At 54.3% G+C, this 20,325-nt stretch overlaps 1 protein-coding gene and 1 long non-coding RNA gene across 11 annotated transcripts in view; one reads left to right on the plus strand and one right to left on the minus strand.

Moving 5' to 3' along the window:
• PLEKHA6 (pleckstrin homology domain containing A6) overlaps positions 1-20,059 on the plus strand; it is a 128,519-nt gene extending 108,460 nt beyond the window's left edge. For 6 of the 10 annotated variants that reach the window (XM_081121814.1, XM_081121818.1, XM_081121819.1 and 3 more), the window contains 14 exons: positions 452-520; positions 1,727-1,807; positions 2,096-2,245; positions 3,018-3,113; positions 4,269-4,380; positions 4,989-5,128; positions 7,419-7,548; positions 7,740-7,846; positions 8,709-8,885; positions 9,779-9,946; positions 10,022-10,155; positions 10,652-10,797; positions 15,493-15,616; positions 16,247-20,059. In XM_081121814.1, the coding sequence (XP_080977940.1) occupies positions 452-520; positions 1,727-1,807; positions 2,096-2,245; positions 3,018-3,113; positions 4,269-4,380; positions 4,989-5,128; positions 7,419-7,548; positions 7,740-7,846; positions 8,709-8,885; positions 9,779-9,946; positions 10,022-10,155; positions 10,652-10,797; positions 15,493-15,608 (1,626 nt within the window). In that variant the 3' untranslated portion in view covers positions 15,609-15,616; positions 16,247-20,059. Of the gene's footprint in view, positions 1-451; positions 521-1,726; positions 1,808-2,095; positions 2,246-3,017; positions 3,114-4,268; positions 4,381-4,988; positions 5,129-6,049; positions 6,200-7,418; positions 7,549-7,739; positions 7,847-8,708; positions 8,886-9,537; positions 9,947-10,021; positions 10,156-10,651; positions 10,798-15,492; positions 15,617-16,246 lie in introns of those variants that run through there. The other 4 variants (XM_081121820.1, XM_081121816.1, XM_081121815.1 and 1 more) reach the window with 3 other exon arrangements.
• LOC308549288 lies at positions 405-8,039 on the minus strand. The gene is made up of 4 exons (XR_013997748.1): positions 7,935-8,039; positions 5,721-5,819; positions 2,734-3,347; positions 405-492 (listed from the first exon to the last, which is right to left on the minus strand). It is a non-coding gene; the product is annotated as an uncharacterized lncRNA (long non-coding RNA).
• Positions 20,060-20,325: the final 266 nt, after the last annotated feature.

The raw sequence follows: 20,325 nt of genomic DNA on the forward strand, positions 1-20,325 counted from the left end.
CAAGCCCTGTGACTGGTATTAAATCCGCTAGGTCAATAATTCTGAAGTGTTTCCAGTACTCATTCCATTCTCTCATGCCTTATCTCCAAAAACAGCTCAAGGTTAACTGCTGTTCTCACAGTTGTTACCAACGAGCCGTCTGGGAGCTACACACCCTTGGAGTCCCTCTCGGCAGTAGATCCCAGAGCTTAGGGCAGAGGAGATACTCAGCATGAGCTGAGCAGCACCTCTGTCTGCAGAATCAGCCTAGGACAATTGGGATGGAGCCTAGCTTGGCCGTCCCAGGCTTCCCAGCCAGGGACAGAGAATCAGCTCAGCTCAGGGCCCCAGATGGAAGCCACCAGAGGTGGTATACCACGGTCTCTGGCAAAATTGGAATAAGGGTTTCACTTTCCCGCCTCCACATGCCCTTCTGTCCCCTGCTGCTGTAACCGGCCTCGTGTTCCTGCAGGTCCCTCCGTACCCAGAAGTGTTCCGGGACAGCCTCCACACCTACAAGTTAAACGAGCAAGATACAGATGTAAGAGCAGCTCTCCTGGTCCCTCTGTCCGCTCACCCCCTCCTGCTGTTGTCCCTGTCCTTCAGCCCCTCCACAGGGCTCCTCCTCCATCCATCTCTGGCGGCTCTTCATGCCTGTGATTCATGTCCCCTCTCCCTGAGAAGACGACATTCTGCCCGCCCCCCTCCCTGCTCCTTTCTCCTCCCTCCAGCTCACCCCTGCCTCCCACGCTGGCTGCGTTTCCCCTCCAGCGCTAGGCCCCTTGTCTCCAGCAGTGGGGCCTGCTTATTGTAGGAACACAGACTTTGCTAGGAGGTCAGTCGTAGTCCCTGGAAAGAAGAACATGGCCATGCCCTGGCCCTCGGGGAGCTTCAGGGTAGTGGCCGACACCAGGTGACAGTAGGTGGCAGCGTATGATTCATATGCTGAACAGCCTGATAATAGGTTCTGCAGGAGTGTGAGGTAGTAAGACCATGCCGGCTGGCGGGTCAGGGTCAAAACGGGCAGCATGTGAGCTGGCCTTGAACTAAAAGGCCCAGAGGGCAAGACCTGGTCCAGTGGAAAGGAGCCACGGGGGTGTTTGAGGAATGGCTGAGTAGAGGTGTGCACGCAGGGAAGCACACGTCTTCCCAGAAGAGAGGTTTCGCCTGACCTGCCTCCTCCCTGACACTGGCCTTGCCTGGGTAGCAGATCTGCCCAGCAGGCCTGGGAGAGGCTCCAGCCAGCCAGGACCAGACCTCCAAGGGACCCGAGCGTCAGCCATCCTGAGACCCTGGAGGGAGGAGGGGAGAACAGGTCACTTGGGACTATGGAACCAGTTTCCATTGGTCACTGGTTTTCTGAAACTGTTGTTCAAACACCCTACCTACCCCTCAAGTCCATACCCGCGTAGCAGGCCCGGAGGCCAGGCCGCATTATCTCCCCGACCCTCAGGAAGTGGGAGCCCTAGGAGGACAGGAATGTAGGAGCTTAGTGCTTAGCTTCCAGGCCTCTTCTCTCGCGCTGACTCACTTCCTCAGAGAATAGGGAGGGTGGTACTTGGGGTAAAGACCATCTTCCCGCTCCCAGGAGTTTCCCAAGTCAAGGTGAGGGCTAGGGTTTCTCAGCAGGGGACCGGAGGCGGTATCCAGAGGCCGGGCCCTGCCAACCCAAGTCTCAGGTCCCCATCAAATCGTGTCCTTCACCCCCTTCTCTCTCCCTTCCCGCCCCCACTCCTCTGGACCCCAGAAGTTGCTGGGCAAATTGTGTGAGCAGAACAAGGTGGTGAGGGAGCAGGACCGGCTGGTGCAGCAGCTCCGAGCTGAGAAGGTGAGAGCCAAGTGAAGGGCCTTGAGTGGGGGCACGTGGGGTGCTGGCTTGGAGAAGGTGTGGGCTGTTATCTCCATCCTGACTAAACCAACAGAGCTTTGCCCTCCTTGAATTTCTGTCCTGCCCTTCGTCAGGCCTGCCGAAGCTCTCCTGGGGAGCCTTAGGCAGTGTGAGGACAAGCTTCACTAATCCGCCTGGTTGGACCTCTAGGGCTCAGGCCTGTGTTGCTGACAGTCCCAAAGAGGAGGGCTCAGGGCTGCTCATAGCTGTCCCCCTGCCTTTCTTCAGGAGAGCCTGGAAAGTGCCTTGATGGGGACCCACCAGGAACTGGAGATGTTCGGAAGCCAGCCCGCCTACCCAGAGAAGCTGCTCCACAAGAAGGAGTCGCTGCAGAACCAGCTCATCAACATCCGGGTGGAGCTGTCCCAGGCAACCACGGTAACTGGAGCGGGGGTCCGCACTGGCCAGAGGGCCTCCCCTCCCAGGCTCTCCTCAGAGGGCCAGAGCAGGGTGCTCCTCCAGGAGGCACCTTAATAAAGACTAACACTGCCTTAAAGAGACAGTGGTCAGTCAGGCTCTGCATACCATAGTCTCCATGACAGTGGCGAGCTTTCCACCAACTGTGCCTGCACCAGGATGTGTTCAAGGTGGTGTGAAATCGAGGCCTGTTATTTCCTCGGCTGCTCTAATACCTTTGCTGCCCACCCTGTCTTCTCCCCTGGAGACCCGGACATGGGCAGCAATGCTGCAGTCCTGGTCATCTCCTGGTGGGCACAGGGCGGACCTGCCAGTGGTGACGGCCTGGGTAATAGCTGTAGGGACAGCAGCAAAAGCCCCAGGAAAGCAGGGCCCAGAGAGGAGAGCAGACCTCCAGGAGCAAACCCCTTCCCGCCGGCTCCTCTCCTTTTGCCCTCCCCTTCACTCACCCAATCTGAGCGAGCAGGGAGTAGAGTTCCCCGCTCGGGCCTATCCGCACATCTGGAGAGGATGCCGTTTTCTCTTTATTTTGGTTTGCAGCAGGGTGGGCTGTGGCCCCTCTTGTGAGGCTGGTGTTTGGCTGTCTTTAGAATGTCCCAGCCCTGTGCACTCTCCCCCTGGCCCTCGCGCCCTTCTCCCAGGCCTGCCAGACTTCAGGCCCTAGCCCCAGGCCCAAGGGAGGAGGAGGAGGAGCTGGGCGAGGGCTGCCTTCTCAGTAGGCCCTTCCACGCAGGCCCTGACCAACAGCACCGCGGAGTACGAGAACCTCGAGGCAGAAGTCTCTGCCCTGCACGACGACCTCTGGGAACAGCTCAATTTGGACATCCAGGTGAAAAGGGCCCTGGGAAGGTGGGGTTGGCATGTGCTCTGGGTCTTCCCTTGTCCTTTTGGCCAAAGGAGACCGAGGTGGCTTCCTTTCTTGCTTTGGAGATTCCAGACCTAAGATGACGGGTTGGCTCTGAGACAAAAGACAGGGTTCAGGGCCGCTCCCAGGGGACTCGAAGCTTCAGCATGAGCAGAAGGCGGGATTCTTCTTTGTTCCATCAAACCCCAGGGGATGGAGCTGGTAGAAGCAGAGGAGCTTAAGTTAGAGGCTGGGCATCCTATGACTGAACAGGTTTAACAGGCGTAAATATAAGTACAAGATAAATATAAATCTCCTGATATCCAAAGAGTAGGCAGGAGGGAAGCAGTGCACTCGGGCGTTCTAGATAGGAAGAGGCCTCCCTTTCTGGGACCAGTCAGAAACACTCTGTCTAGAGGTGGCAGGCTGGGCATGGTGACCTGGGGGCATCTTGTTCATTGCCTGCCTTTGCCTTTTCTCTGCCCAGCACACACATCCCGTGCCTCTTCTCTAGATAGTGTTGCAAGCCCTCTTTCTCTGATGCAGTTAAAACCCTGGTTTCCCCAATTTTCCTCCTGTTTCCCTCCTGGTAACAAAACCTACCACCCCAGCCTTGCAGCTGGGTAGGTAGAGTGAGGTGAAGGCCTCCTGGTTCAGAGGACCCAGAGGCCACTATGGTCTGTGGACAGATTTTAGGAGGTAGGTGTGTGATCAACAGTGCCAGCTCTTGGGAAAAATAGACCCAGATTTAGATGGTGGGTGCACAACTTACTAACAGATGGTTGGGCCCGAGTCCCTTCATCTCGGAAGTGGGGATAGCTGCCGCCCTCACCTCATAGAGCTTTGCAGCCAAAATGGGTTAGTGTTCACAAAGCACTCGCAGTGCCTGGGATGGGTGCTAAGTGGTGGCTGTCATTACAGAACGAGTGCTGTAACTGAATACAATTCATGAGTACTGGGGCATATGTTGGGTGTGGGTTTACAGAAGATCTATTTGGATATGAAGAAAAACAGGAAACTGGAAGCTCTCACCCTTGCATGCACAAGGCCCCAGCCTACTGCTGGTTTAAGGGATGTGGGGAAAGGGCTGGGACACTCCTCAGCAGTCACTTCCTTTGACCTGCTCTGTGGCTGTTTCAGAATGAGGTGCTGAACCGGCAAATCCAGAAGGAGATCTGGAGGATCCAGGATGTGATGGAGGGGCTCAGGAAGAATAACCCATCCCGGGGCACCGACACGGCCAAGCACAGAGGTGGGCACCTCCCCTGCCAGCCTCTGGAACTCCACCAGAAACACTCCCGTGTTCTGGCTCCATCCCACACCTGCCAGCTCACACTTCTCTAGACCCTCACACTGTGCTTGGAACCGGGGGAGAGGGGTGTGTCTCAGGGCTCCAGAATCTCCCCCTGGGCTCTGGGTTGGTGGGTGGAACTCTCTTATCCGCCCCGCCCTTAGGAGCCCAGATATACCACTCAGAGATGCTGTTAACCCGATACCCTAGATTCCTCCCCAGGAAAGGTCAAAGAGCAGCTGGGCCTCCCCAGCCCCTAAGCCCATGGGCCCTTTGGCGGTCTGAGATGTCTACCTTAGTGCCTTCCTTCAGCCTTGGGCCCTTGGCTGGCTCTCTTTGACATCTTGGGAGTAGCAGTGTCCCTCCATCATCTTCCCCTATGCAGCGCACCTCCCCAGGGTATGACTCAGCCCATAGAATAAGTCCCTTGGGCCAGCTCAGGCGGCCCTGAGACACTAAATCTTCCCTCCCGGGTCCTTGGATCCTCCCCTGCCCTCTCCACCTACATAGCCCACCCACAGGCCATGCCCTACCCCATCCCTCATCTGTCTCCAATTGTTTTTCCCAAGGAGGACTTGGCCCCTCGACCACCTACAGCTCCAACAGCCCTGCCAGCCCTCTCAGCTCCGCCAGCCTCACCAGCCCCCTGAGCCCCTTTTCACTTGTATCTGGCTCTCAGGGGTCCCCCACAAAGTCTGGGTCCAATGAGGTAAGCTGATAAAATGGAGTAGAAGGTAGTTGGGGGAGGGAGGGCCAGGTCCTCATTTGCCTGAAACTACACAGATTCTGGGCCCATCTCCTCCCCAGAGGCCTGCAGGCCTAGTGCTTTGGCGCTCTATCTGAAATAGTCCCTCTCACACCCAGTGTGGCCTTCCCTCCAGGTTTCTCCTTTACCTGCTCTCTCCTTCATCTGCATCCCTAGCCTCCTTTCAGGGAAGTCTCCTCCAGAGCACCAGGGTGGGTGGCAAAGACACCAAGTACTTTATAGGAAGTTAAATCCAGGATTGTTCCAAGGGGTGAGAGGGTTGAGGGCTGGTGTGGGGAACAGCTTCCTGGTCAGTCCATCATGAAGCATCTACTGAGGCTCTACTGCGGGAGAGGGGTGGTAGGAGGCCCTCTCAGAAAGACAGCCATGTGTGCCCAAGGTCTCCACTCAGGGAGCATAGCGTGTGGTGGGGACCGAGACCGATATACAGTAAAGTAGCCCCAGGAACATGGAGCTGGGTGTCTCAATACTGAGCCATGTGGTTCAGATCGTAAGTGCTTTGACGGTCCCAAAAGAGGGTGGAACTTGAACTCACCTTGAGGCATTGGGAAAGGTAGAGGAACGAGCCATCACAGGCAGAGGAGATGGTGGAAGCACAGGCCCAGGGTGGGACGGTGAGGCCATGAGGAGAGACCTTTGGAGAAAAACGGGGGAGTGACGGGGAGTGGTGCACAGGTGGGGCTCAGTGGAGAGCCTGGAAGGCCCCACAGAGTTAGTTCTGCAGCGGGGGCTCTGTCCAGGTGGGAGTTTGGGGGTCCAGGGCCCCTGGTCTCAGCAACGTCGCCGCCTCTGCTAACACTCGTTTCTCCTGCTCACAGTGGCTGCTCTTGTTCCTCCTAATGCTCTGGCTTCTCTCTGCCTCAGGAGCCCGGCCCACCGCGGCCCCCCCTTCCCAAAGCCTACGTCCCCCTGGAGTCTCCTCCCACCGTGCCTCCACTCCCTAGCGAGAGCCACTTCTGGCCATACCCCAACTCCCCTTCCTGGCACTGCGGTGGCGAGACAGCCAGGGGTCAGGTACCCAGCACCCTTGGGTCCTGGAGGGCAGGGGTGGAGGGAATGGGACAAAAGACCAGGCAAGGGGGCAAGGCACATTGAGTCATTTCCCCATTCCAGTATTAAATTTCCCACTCCTGCATCTCTGCTGGCCCTCTGTCTGTCAGACTCTGGAAAGGGGTGGATGGGACACTCACACAGGCCAGGCCCTCTTTCCCCTTTTTGCTTTCTATGGACAATGGGGAAATGAGTCGCTGCCCTGCCCTGTGCCCAGGCTCCTGGGCGGCCCCTGGCTGTGGGTGGTGCTATGACCCACTCCCTACCAGCATGACCGGACGATGGGAATCAAGGGACCCCCACACACATACTGGCGCCATTCCAGCGTCCCGCTCTTGTCCACCCCGGGCCCCATGCTCCCATGCGCTCTCTGTCTCTGCCTTGCCTGTGTCCTCTCTGAGGCTTACCAGCCCTGGGAATGCGAGGATACAGGCCCCTTTCTCCCCTGTTCTGGCCCCTTCTCTCCCCTGGATCCCTAGCGGAGATCCAGGAGACGTGTGCAGTTAGGCTTGGAAGAGGTTTCACGGTGAGTAGACAGAGTCCTGTGCCTAAGACTGGGAAACATATTCTCATCTCAGCAGCTGGTGTGTGCATAACGCTGAGGGTCTGCCAGCGCGGCGGGCAGAGCAGGCAGTGGCCCCTCTGTTTTACAGATGAGGGAAGGGGGCTGGGGTGGATGTTTCTGACCTCCGGCCTAGGCTTCTTTCTCTCTGTTCCTCATGGAAACTTAGATTCTTCAGGGGCACAGTGGGAGGGGATGGAGCAGATGGTGGCTGAGGTGCCTTCTAGTCACATGATTCTGTGAGCCACAAGCTAAGTGGCCCTTCCTGCCCCCAGAATCCTGGCCCCAGAACTCACCTGGTTCTTTTCCCCAAGTCTCAGATAGGATCCTGACAGAATCCTCATGTCCTTCTCTGGCTCACAGGAAGTCCATGCTGCTTGGTGCTTGCCCAGGGACTGGTCGGGTTGAGGGGCCTCCTGGGGCGGTGAGCCCTCACTCCCCAAGAGGCCCGTGTGTTGGCCAGCCCAGTGCCTCCTTGCCCATACCATAACTGGCACACACAGTATCCCTGTCCTGTGTTTTCAAGGGTTTGCATGCCAACCAATGCTAAACAAAAATATCACTGGGAGCCTAATTCCTGGCAGTTGCTCTGGCATTAAACATCTTATCCTTTCTCCCCAGCCCAAGGCAAGCTATGAGCTAAGCAAGAAAGAGCCCCACCAGTCATCACCCCTGGACACCTCCAGAGACATCAGCCTTGTGCCTACCAGGCAAGAGGTGGAGACAGAGAAGCAGACAGCTCTCAACAAAGGTACCTCCTGTCCCGGCTTCCCCTAGAAAGAAGGTTAAGGGTCACAGAGGGGCCCTAGGAGCTGCTCACTCATACCCAAAGAGAGTGCTTACCACCCCGGCCTTTCTTTTCCATGGCGGGCAAGACCGAGCCTCCCCTGTCTCTGCCTTCCCCACTCCATGAGGCCCACCGGCTGCTCTGTCTCCCTGCAGTTGGCATTGTGCCCCCTCGGACAAAATCACCCACCGATGAAGAGGTGACCCCGTCAAGGGTGGTGAGAAGGAATGCTAACGGGCTCACCAACGGACTCCCTGGCCGGGTGAGTACACACCTGCAGGCTCTGGGAGCTCGGCTGGCCTGAGTCAGGCCAGGAGCCCAGGAGCCCAGGGGCCTCTGTGTCCACCCACCTTGAACAGTGGCAGTTCAAGAAACAGAGCTAGAGGAGGAAGGCAGGACCAGCAGGAGGGCAGCAGCCCCACCAAGAAGGTCTTTTTCAAGGAGATGTGCCAAGGGACATGGACTATGTGTACAACAAAGATAAAAAAAATTATTTAACAAAATTATCATGACGTGCCAGTGATGAAATACAGATGCAGCAAAAACTGGTGGTCAGAGTCGTGTGCTGGCCAAAGCAGTGTGCTAGTGTCCTGGGGCCACTAGGAAATGGACAAAATACCGCAAACTTGGTAGCTGAAAATAGCAGAGGTTTATTTTCTCACAGTTGTGGAGGCCAGAAGTCTGCAGCCAAGGTGTGGGCAGGGCTGGCTCCTCCTGGAGGTTGAGGGTGAGCCCCTCCCCTCCCCTCTCCAGCGTATGGTGATTGCTGGCGAGCCTCGGTGTTTGCCTTGTAGACACATCACTCCAGGCTCTGCCTCCACCTTCACATCACCAATGCATGTGTCTTCTTGTCTCCCATAAGGACACCCATTCTTGGTTTAAGGGTGACCCTGATTCAGGATGATCTTGAGATCCTTAACTTAATTACACCTGCAAAGACCTGATGTTCAAATAAGGTCACATTCCAGGTACTGGGAGTCAGGACTTGGACATATCTTTTGGGGACCCCTATTCAATTTACTACAGGCAACTTTCCCACAGAAGGAAAATCTTAAGGGATTAGGGCAGATGAAAAAGCTGGGTGGAGGGTTTGGCACCTGTCACAGCCTCGTCTCCCGCTGCAGCAGGAGCGCCCCAAGAGTGCTGTGTTCCCTGGCGAGGGCAAGGTCAAGATGAGCGTGGAGGAGCAGATCGACCGCATGCGGCGCCACCAGAGCGGCTCCATGAAGGAGAAGCGGAGGAGCCTGCAGCTCCCAGCCAGCCCCGCCCCTGAGCCCAGCCCCCGGCCAGCCTACAAAGTAGTAAGTCCTCTCAGGGTGTCCGCACAGGGCAGGACCCAAGCTGGGCACCTGGGAGAGCTGAGGGGGCTCTGCCCACTGGACAGAAGAGATCCTGCACCAGGAGTTTCCTTCTGGCGTTTAAAGAAAACTAACTCACAAAAAGGAATGCCCTGATGGTTTTGGTTGAAACATTATACACAGTTCAGTTAATAGAGGATCGTACAGAATCCACCACCCAGAAGTAGCCATGAGTAACCAAACGTTCCTAGAGTCCTTTCTATGTGCTAGCCCTGGGCTGAGTATGCTGAAGGTGATCGTCGTAGGCCAGCATCGCACGGCGCAATACAGCTCACAAGTCCCTGTCGTGTTCTCTCGTTTAGTCCTTTCAGCGACGCGGGGTTAGGAATTATTACCCCGATTTTAGAGACAGACAAACAAAGTCACAAGAAATTAAGGGAGTCCTGGGCCACACAGCCATTAAGTGCAGAGCTGGGAGGAGCCTAATTTTTCTTTCTACTAAGTATCTGCAAAATATGCAAAAATTATGACTCATAAGTCCTGCCCTCAAACAGTTTACCTTCTGGTTGGTGGATTGGAGTTTCTAGAATATGAAATGATTAGAGACACTGAATGTGAGACACACTGAACCAACTGCCCAAAATATATGTCACAGGAGGTGAACAAAGGGCACAGCAGGACGGGGAGTGATGAGTATTGGTGAGAGCTGTTGGTGCTGTTTACCTCCAGGCCTTTGCACGCGGGCAGGCTTTGGACAAGCAGTGTGGAAGGACAGCTGTGCAGTGGGAGCGGTGGGGTGGCGGCCAGATCGGGCGCGCTGGGCCGGGACAGTGAGCACACCATGGTTAGGGCTCCCCGGGGACACGGGTAGAAGTGGAGGTGCCCACATCCCCTAGGTGCGCCGCCACCGCAGCATCCACGAGGTGGACATCTCCAACCTGGAGGCGGCCCTGAGGGCAGAGGAGCCTGGCGGACGGGTCTATGAGACGCCGAGGGAGGAAATCGCCCGGCTTCGCAAGATGGAGCTGGAGCCCCAGCACTACGACGTGGACATCAATAAGGAGGTGAGCGGAGGCCAGGGGGAGGAGGCGGGTAGGGCACCGGGAGGGGTGGCGGCGGTGACCTTGGTCCCTCTGCAGCTCTCCACCCCAGACAAAGTCCTCATCCCTGAGCGCTACATCGACCTGGAGCCCGACACGCCCTTGAGTCCCGAGGAGCTGAAGGAGAAGCAGAAGAAAGTGGAAAGAATCAAGACGCTCATTGCCAAGTCCAGGTAACAGGTGGGGGAGCCTCCACTCCTGCCCACCCAGCACCCAGGACACCGGGGGCACTAGTGCCACTGACTCCAGCACTCCAGCAACCCATGGCGCTGGGGACCCTGAGCCTCCCTCGGAGCGCAGCACGTGGAGGCGGTGGCTCAGGGCAGCGAGCTGCGCCCAGCCCGTGGTGGGCCCAAAGGACCTCTGAGCTCACGCACATTCTCTCATCGAGATAGCTGATGGGTCACCCTCTGGTGACTTCTCCCCTTCAAGGCAGCCTAGATGTTTCCTTGAACATTCTAATTTGTTTCAAAACACTGTGGATAAGGGTCCCAATGTGTGTTTTTCCAGGTCCCACTCACCCCTGGGGACAGCCTTGTTGGGGACCAGAGCCTACACATGCCCTTGGCCGCCCCCTACCCCCGCCAACCTCAGTCCACAGGTTCCCCCCACAAGCCAACTGGGCCATCCTGTCCCGCCCACCATGTCTGTGTGTCTGTGCCTCTTCAGTATGCAGAACGTGGTGCCTGTCGGCGAGGGGGACCTTGTGGACGTGCCCCAGGACTCAGAGAGCCAGCTGCAGGAGCAGGAGAAGCGGATTGAAATCTCCTGTGCCCTGGCGACCGAGGCCTCCCGCAGGGGCCGCATGCTGTCTGGTGAGAGGGGCTGGGCCTCGCTCTGCCAGGGAGAACGGCCTACCATGTGTAGGGGAGGAGGCACGGCGCTGTGAGGGGTCAGGGACAGAGAGGAACAGGGCAAGGGAAATGTTCCTCAAGCTCAGGACGAGCATTTATTGAGCACCAGGTACTGCGCGAGGCTCAGGGTACACAGAGGCCAGCATTGCTGGCGTGCAGGAGCTCAGAGTCATGCTCAACCTCCTCGCCCCAGTAGAGAGGGATGGCCAGAGAAAGGAGATGACTGACTTGACTGGGAAAGATAAAAGGATTTACCAGTTGTGAGTGGGGGTCAGGAATTCCAGGGTAGCCTTTCACATCCCCTTCTTGCTGCATGCAGAGAGGAGGAATAGCCAAGGTGGTGCAGGTGACCAAGGAGCCAGACGGATACAATCATCACTTTGGCTACTGACCCCACCCCACTTTTCTGCTAAGAAAAGATGGGTCTGAGGAACTGACCTCACACTGGTACAAAGGGCAGCAGGTCCCACATAGACCCTGTGAGGTTAAAGTCAACAGGATTAACTTCTGCTCAGCCCGAGGCATTGCCCGGAGTAGATGAGAGTGTAATGGGCAAGAATGAATGAATGAATGAAGATGGGAAGGATTACAGAGATTCTTTATGAGTGGGAGCCTGAAAGGTAGAGGAAGACAGCGGATGAGGCATGAAGACTGGAAGACAAAATATTTCCTCCCCCTCAAGACAAGGGTTAGGAGGGAGAAGGAGAGGGAGAGGGAGAGGGAGACCGAGAGCGAGGGCTTTGAAGGTCGGTCAGGAGGGATGCCCGGGAAGGATGCCAGGTTTGATGACTTTCGTCAAGGAAGCAGAGGCAGGGACACTGGCCACAGTTACAGCAGCCTGGGTCAGAGTCGGGCAACAAGCAGATAAGGATTGTGGCCAGGAGCTCAGTGGAGGGGATGGCGGCTCCTGTTGGTGTTGAGGGTTCGGGTTCTGGCTATCTGAGGCTCCAGTTCCTCATCTGTAAAATTCAATCTAAATACCTGGCCGGTGATGTGAGGAATGGACATAATGTGTGCTGAGCACCTAGCGCAGCGCCGGGCTCTCAGTAAGTGCTCGATAGATGCCTGCCAGCTGTAGTAGTGGTGCTGGTGATGGTGGTAGCACTAGTTGAAGTAATAGCAATAGCTGAAGTAGACATAGGAGCTACTTGTGGGTTTTTTCCCTAGCTATTTTAAATTTGGATATTTTCAGGAGCCAGAAGATTTTAGGCTACAACAGAGGGGATTTAAGTAAGTCACACATGAACGTGTATACACCTACTGGCATGTACAGTATAATGGACATTAGATGGGGGGCCAGGGGAAGCCCCTGGGGATATTTCAGAGAGAGGCTATCATAGGGCTGGAGTTGAGGGAAGGGACGCATGGGCTTCAGAGAGCCCATCCTGTAGCCAAAGGCAGCAGAACCAGTTTGGCTGCAAGGAGGCCTCTGTCAAACCTCTGTGTAGTTTAGCTGTAAAACAAACTTCAGAGATCAAATTCCACATGCTCTGGGCAAAAGGAAACTTCCTGTTTCAAGGGTTAAAGCTTGCAATACTGTTTTTAATACTTCCCTCTGCCCCTGCCCCAGCCCCTGGCTCTCTCTACTACAATTCCCCAGCCAAAGGTTCCACGAAAACAAAACCCACTGGCCTATCAGATTCCCCCTCTACACATGCCGGCTTACATTTTCAGGATCTGTGCCCTGAAAGCAAGTGGTCACCTGGATTTTGCCAAAACCCCAACTATTTCAAAAATGGCTGTGGCAGGGCCAGACCTCAGACTTAGCCCAACTGTCCCCCCTGCCCATAGTCTATGGTCCAGATTCCCAGAGCTGCAGATCTGCCAGGCACAGCGAGGACTGTTCTTGGGCACACACAGTGTGGGCGCAGGTCCATGCTGGGGGCCCATGTGCATGGGGGTGCTGGGCACAGGGCATGAGGACTCTGCAGCAGATGCAGATATAGAGTTAGTGCCTGAGTGTGGTGTGTGGCATGGATGGAATGGTCAGTGACGAGGTTGCAGCATTTGGCAGTAATACCCGGCATGTGCAGGCTCGAGTGTGTAGTATATGGGAAGATGTGGCCGTTCCCAGTCGGTATGTACGGCATGAGGTCATGTACAGTGTCTGTATCAGTATTGTTTGTAGATACACATGTACTTGCGTGTAGTCAAGCGTGTGGGGAAGGGAATGTTTGAGAACAGACATAGGAGTACGTATGGATGTGTGGAGATGTCTCTGGGGGCTGTGTGGAGGCCTGCTGTTTATGAATATGGGTGGTATTTGGCACGCTGCTCGAGTGTAGATATGTGTGTGTGTGGAGCACAGTGCAAGAGTGTTTAGGAATACACGTGCTCAGTGTGACTGGCTCTGTTTGCAGAATGGGGCAACGATAAAAACATGTTTGTGTGTATGCTGTGCGCAGTGTATATATGGCAATATTTGTGAGCATCTGTGAGGTTCTGGGGAGCAGTCTCATGAGTGTGAGTATGTGTGACTGATTATTTGTGCATGTGGTAGTACTTGTGAATACAATTATAATATCACGTCTATCCAGTACATACCTGCTGCATATATGAATTTTAATTAGTTCAGTGGATGCATTTCTAATATATATTTAGTATTTGTCTGCCTTCTTAAAAAGGTTATATTTGACTTAACTAATTTCTTGCTCTTGCTCCTTTAATATTATTATAAATATCCTTACTTTGCTGACCTCTGTCAAAGGGATGCCCTTAGGGGTTTTCATTGGTTCAGATCTGTTTGTAGCTATGTTTAATGCTCCTAAACTATTACACTTTTAAAGTTAGTATGTCTACTTTTTGCAAAAGATTTTCTCTCTTCAGTTGTGCCTTCTTATGGATCAGGGGGCCTTTCAATTTCTCTTTCTTTTCTAATTATCTTTTCACTCTCCCAAGGGCTAGAAACCCAGTCAGTCAGCACCTTAGAATTGTGTATAAATAAGGGAAACTGTACTCCAAGGAGCTCTTCTTTTATTTTTTAACCCTTTGCGGTCGTTTGTCTACTCTCAGCCACCAAAGCTTTTTTACTGTTCCGGTCGTATGTCTGCTCCAGCCACCACAGCAAGGAACCATATGAATCTTAACTCTATTCATTCATGTATCAGTTCATAATTTCTCTGAAAACTCTTAATTCCAACCAGTACGACACCCATGTCCAAATTTAATATGACCGCAAAGGGTTAATAGGCTTTTATTGATTTTAGAAAGAGAGGAAGGGAGCGGGATAGAGAGATAGAAACATCAATCAACTGCCTCCTTCATGCCCCCTACTGGGGATCAAGCATGCAACCAGGGCATGTGCCCTGACCAGGAATCGAACCAGTGACCTCTTGGTTCATAGATTGAGCATGCTCAATCACTGAGCCAAACTGGCTGGGCCAAGGAGCTCTTCTATGAGTAAATTGTAAGAACTTCACTGCGTGCACATTGTAACATCTATTTGGCTTCCTTGAGACAGTCCTTGCTTAGCTTTTGAGTTTTTGACTGTTTTAGAAGCTGAGTTTGCCAGAGAACTAACCATCGTGACACAGACATGCCCAGGAATGTGTGTTCCGAAAGCATCTGTGCATGCATTTGTGTGTGAAGTTATAGGCGTGCTGCGCCGTGTGGAAGTGCACAAGCACACGTGTCTGAGTTGTGTGGAGTAAGTGAAGGTACGGTTTGGCCGCATCCCATGCACAAAGTCCATACTGTGTGTGGGCAGACACGACTCCCTGCTCCCCAGAGCTCCGTGTCTCGGTACATACGTGGGTGTGTGCGCATAGGTGCGGGGCCGTGCGCTGGCCCTTTTTCTCACACGGCAGGCAGGGAAGGTGCTGAGGTCCAGGGCAGGGTGGGGAGCAAGGGAGCAGGAAGCTTAAAGCCAGGGGCCCTCTCTTGGAGTAAACATGCATGACCCTGGCTGAGGTCTAGTCTCCTCTGAGCCCCAGCAAGGACATTTCTTCTGCCTCACTCCTGCCTCACAGCTGGGCTGAGGGTGCACACGGATGACAGAGCTGGTCCCTAACAATACAATGCCCGGCTCACGGTTCTCAACATGGAGTAATAATGCTAATAGAGTAAAATCTCATTAATTCCAAGTCACTGCTTTAAGGCTTGTAGATTGTTCAGGGGTAGACTGATATAGGGGTCCTGAGTGACAGCAGGCACACATTGTTGAGCCCCTGAGCCCAGCTAAGTTAACAGACTGCTTTTGGCCTCTCAGAAGCCTCCATGTTAATGAAATTGATTAACATGGTGAACACTTCACTTCGATCTAGTCATGAATGGGGGCCTGATGATTTGGATTAGTGCAATCTTACTGCGCTATTAATCACTATCACGGCGATATCCCCTTAGATAAGGCGCCACCCCCCATTCTGTCTGCACAGTAACGGAGAGTTGTGCGAACGTCCCACTGCCCCGATGGGAGGGGAGCCTTAGGCCCAGAGAGGCCGGGCTGGCCCGAAGCCTCGCCACACTGGTTCAAGCAGAGCCTGGGTTCGCCAGGTCTCCCTGGGGTCCCGTGGTCTCCTCCACGGTGCCTGGAAAGAGGCCAGCTCTGCCTCCGTCAAGCAGGTCCTAGGCTCACTCTCCTCTCTGCTTGTCTCCAGCCCTGCTTCCCCCCCCCCCCCAGCCCGCCCGATTCACCTCCCTGTTCATTTCTGTTTCCAGTGCAATGTGCCACCCCAAGCCCTCCCACCTCCCCTGCCTCCCCGACTTCACCAGCCAACCCCCTATCGTCTGAATCCCCACGGGGCACCGACAGCAGCCATACCATGCGGGTCTGAGCTCCGACGTAAGCACTTTTCTACTGTATTTCATCCACCCCAGGGAGCGGGACCCCTCCCCTCACCCCATCAAGCCATCTGCACCCTCATTCTGGCATTGCTTCTCCCCTCAGCCCCGGTGCCCGAGCGCTCCTCCCTGCCATCCCTCTGCTTGAGCCTGTGTCCCCGCAGTGCTGGACTGGGCTGGGGACAGGGCTGCTTCTGGAAGCTGCACCACCAAGGCCAGGGGCTCCCTGGAAGCACACGGAGCAGAGCTGAGGCCTCCCGGTCTGCCATGGGGAAGGGACTTCCTGACACCCTCCCCCGCAGTTCCTGTTGGCCAACAAGCTTCCCTCTGTTGAGTTACACAGAAGCCTCAGGAGCTATATCTCCCGATCTTACTTATCCCAAATCTTATTGTAAATTAAAATAACATTGGATCTATAGCCAAAGGCTGTGCACCGTCCTTACCCCTAGCACATGCCATCAGTGTCAGGCAGGTGGAGAAGCGCACTGGCTTCTGTTTATTTCTTCCCCTTTCTCAGGGACGAGGGGTGGGCTGGTTTCCATAAGGTTTTACAAGAGTCACCTCTCTCCTGGGAAAGGTGGTCTGGAGTCTGCTCTGGGCGGCACCTTCTCACCCGCTTTCTCTTTTTCAGCGCAAGCTCTGGCTGAGGCCAATGCTGTGAAGCTCCACAAAGCCACCTTCTGAAGCCGTCCCCTGCCCACCGAGGCCCGGCCCCTGAGCTCTCCTGGGAGAACTGCCAGGAGCCAGGCTGGAGGCCAGGGCTGCTGCTGAGAGGAGCGTGGATACTGCAGCGTCCACACACCCACCACACCCGGCCCTGAGAACCTCACTGCTCAGACGGCGCTCCTAAGCCAGGGCCTGGGATGGTGGGTGGAAAGCATCGGTCTGATGCCCGAGTCACAGGACTCCTGACTCTGGCTGAGGTTGCGATGGCCCTACTGGAACATTCCCTGGTGGAGAAGACACCCTGGTGGGGAATATGCTCTGGGCTACCTTAGGTTAGGACAGGAGGTGAAGAGCAGATGGACACTCTGCCTCTTCCAGGCCTTCTTGACACCAAGGACAGCACCTGCCATCACCCTCTTCCCCCATCAATCCCGCCCCACTGCCCCAGCTATACCCGGGGTGTTGGCATGTCTCTGCTTATGGGTGCTCCTTTGTGGTCCAGTGGAGACTAACCACCCTGCTTGAGCCAAAGACAAGATGATGAGGAGAGGCCCCTTGGCTCCCAGAGGGGGTGGTAAGGCTGTGATAGCAGCAGGTCTGGTCAGTGTCTGGGGGAGGTTGAGAAGGGGTAGGAGAAGAAGGGAGAGGTCCTAGGAAAGAGGAAAGGAAGGGAAAGAAGCAGCAGGACTCATTTGCAAGTAAAAGGACAGAGATGGGAAGGGGATGAGAATGGTTTCCCAAGGGGAGCCTTAACTTGGTGCCAAGTACAGTGCCAGCCTGTCAGCTTGACCCTTCCCACCATATCCCCAGGATCAGCAGGCCTGCCAATGCAGTGGCCCCACCAGTGAGCACCTGGTGGCCTTCTGCTGAAGTGCTTGGCATGGGGATGTGGGTAGGGAGTGAGGGGACTGGGTAGGACAGTCTGGGACACAGATGGCCCTTTTTAGGTCTGGGCCTGATGTCTGCCTCCCCTACCGGGCTTAGGGGCAGAGAGAGGGATCTGTGTTATGCAGGGTGTGGTCAGCCTTGGGGCCTTCCTAACCATTTTTGTTACATTTTCTGGAATGTGCTGTCGGCCAGCCGAGAGTGTGCCCAGGGAGAGGGAATGCAGCCTTAACCTGGGAGGCCAGATTCTAGGACCCTGCTGCACATCCCAGGCATCCCAGGTGAGGACCAGCTGGGGCTGCACCAAGGATTCCCTTCTAGTTTGACTCTATCCAGGGAGCTGGTGGGGGAGGCACAGAAGCAAACTTATCCTTCCTCTGCTCCACCCACCGTGAGATGAATGTAGCCGGAGAGGAGGGAGGGGAGAGAGTGCAGCTGAACAGTCTTGGCCCCTAGGCCTTCTCTTTGCCAGAGTTGCTGCCCTGAGACTCCAGCCTGACCTCCAGCAGCCCTAAGAACAGCCACTTTACCTTCCACCAATTCTTCTCCACTCCTTCATGGCTGGGACAGTTACTGGTTCATATGCAAGTAAAAATGACCATTCATTCAACAAATATTTATCGAGCACCTTTTGTGTACCAGGCACTGGTCTAGGTACTTAGGATAGTTTGCTTCTGAGGGATTACAGACGGGGGGGGTGGGGGGGTTCCACTTGTCTTCACTTCTAGTAGGTTTTTGGCTACATTTCCCATCTTTAGCACAGCTCAAGCACCCCAAACTGTCCTTTCTCCTCCACAGACTGCAGGTGGGGTTGGCTCCTAGGTAACCCTCTTCCTCATTTCCTGCACCTTTCTCCATCCACAAGACATGGATTTTTCAGGGCCTTCCATGCCTTCCCCTTCCTTTATCTGTCTCATTTTTTTAAAGTGATATTTTAAGAAATACATGTAAAATACCAAGGATTAATGTCTGCACGTCTGTCACCTCTCATTTCATAAAGCTGGCCTTTTATGTTGCTTTACATGCCTTAATATATGTTTTATGAAGATTATACATATTATAGGTATATATGTAATATATATATATTTGTTTGGATGTCTGATCTTTTCCTAGGACTCCTGCCCGGGCCCATTTTCTCTTCTTTACCTTCCATATCATTCCTAGCATGTGGCGGCTCTACCCCATGCCTTTTGATCCAAAGAAGGGGAGAGAAAGACTTATTTTAAGACAGATCTATTTTATGCTTTTATTATAAAAGCAAATCTATTTTCAAATGTGCAATGTCTCAATGAATTGGCAAACAATGTGAGGAGCCTGGGTGGCTGCCTCCAGGTCCAACCCTCCAGCCTTCCCTCTTCCCCAGCAGCTTCCTTCCTCCCACACCCCGGTCTGCAGAGGGCTAGTTCCCGATCTCACCCAGAGAGCATCTTGTCAGGGCAGGACATTCTCTTAGAAGTCCTGGACTAAGTATTTGATTACATTGTCAACTCTTGACGACCCTCTAGGGTTATCGGATGTGAATCCTATGGAAGAAAATGTTTACAGTGTGTGCATACAAGCACATCCATGCAGGCAACTCCCCCCAGATGTGCCCCTGGACCACCTTCATCCATCCCCCTGCTGCAAAGGGCGGACAGTTTCGTGGCAGCCTGTGCCAAATAAGAATGTCAGTCTGTTCCGTGATGGACCCAGGATATGGTGCAAAGGCCAAAGGAAATGGTCTGGGATCCTTGGTCCTTCAGCACAGATGTGTTTGAGTTCCTTGGACTTCTCACACTCCTTTTCACTTGACCTCTTTCTGCTCTGGGTCACATCTATGGCATCTGTTTTCCTCTGTGACCTTTCTTCTGGGGGCTGTCGTTAAGGGTCTGGCATCCAGACTGCGGATTCCGCTTCTGGGCTGAGGAGAGTCCCATGGACAATGTAGCATCTTGGCCTTGCCCATAAACCCCAGGGTTTTTCTCCAGCTGCTGCCCCTGGGGCACCTAACTAAGCCAGCTCAGCCTTCCAAACTGCTCTTTGACTGTCGCAGTGCGCAAGGGCTCTTGCCTTGCACAGATTTGGGCAGGATGGACGTCTTCTGTCCAGATCTAGAATCCAGGGCTTTGGAACCTAGCACGGAGCTCCCAGCCAGCATTGGAAGCCTGGCCTCCCAACTTTGACACATACTGGCCCCTGTTTCCAACCTAGAGCATCTTGCTCTGAGTGAATGAGGCCCAGATAGGCCCAAGGCTGAGTGACCCACCTGGGCACAGCCCTGGTTACTAATCTAGAGCCTTCCCATTAGCACATTACCCTCCTGATCAATAACCAAGAGGCTGCAATCAAATACTGCTACTGTCACTTTAAAGATTCTCTGAGGTTGCAAGCTGCGCACATTTGTTCTTCTGCCTTGGTGAGAGGCATGCTCTTGGGGCAGGGCTGACCATAGCAAGAAGACACCAATTCCTTTCCCTTTAGGCACCCCCCACACACCTGGAAGCCCTTAAAACTAAGGACAAATATGAAATATACATATATATACACACACATATATCTATTTATGCACATACTGGGGCCAATCTGATTTGCTAGTATTAGACAATAAACTATACAAGGAAATGTATGATCTCAGTGTCTTCATTTAGTATAAAAGTGACCTTAGAAGAAGAGTTCAGGTTAGATAAACAGAGGGCATCTCTGTCTGGGGACCGGACAGCTGTAGCAGCCCCTCAGCATCTTTCTAGCCAAAAGCTCCTCCTCCGGGCCGGGGCGTCCTGACTGATAGGCTGGAGTTTGAGTCCGCTCTCAGCAGCATTCTTTATAGATATAGGTACGGAAGAACCCTCATGAGCTCTGCATTTGTATATTGCAAGTTTGTATAAACCCAATAGAGAAAATAAAATGGTTTGTAGAAGCGGTGTGTCTCTCGCACTCTGTGTCCATGTCTGCCTGTGGCTGGCCTCAGGGTTCATGGCAACATACAGGGGTCCTGGGGCCAGGCCTTCCCTACAAGCAGAGCCGGGTTCAAAGTACATGTACCACCTCCCCTCCAACCCTCTGCCTCGGGCTGCACATCTCCACCTCCGTCCCCTGCAGCAACCTCCGAGTTCTCGAAAGAGCGCCACCTCCCTGTGTGCCAGGGCTGATGCTATGCTGCCAACACCACACTCATCTCTC

The sequence above is a fragment of the Miniopterus schreibersii genome, assembly GCF_964146895.1.
Source record: "Miniopterus schreibersii genome assembly, chromosome: 19".
Taxonomy (NCBI): domain Eukaryota; kingdom Metazoa; phylum Chordata; class Mammalia; order Chiroptera; family Miniopteridae; genus Miniopterus; species Miniopterus schreibersii.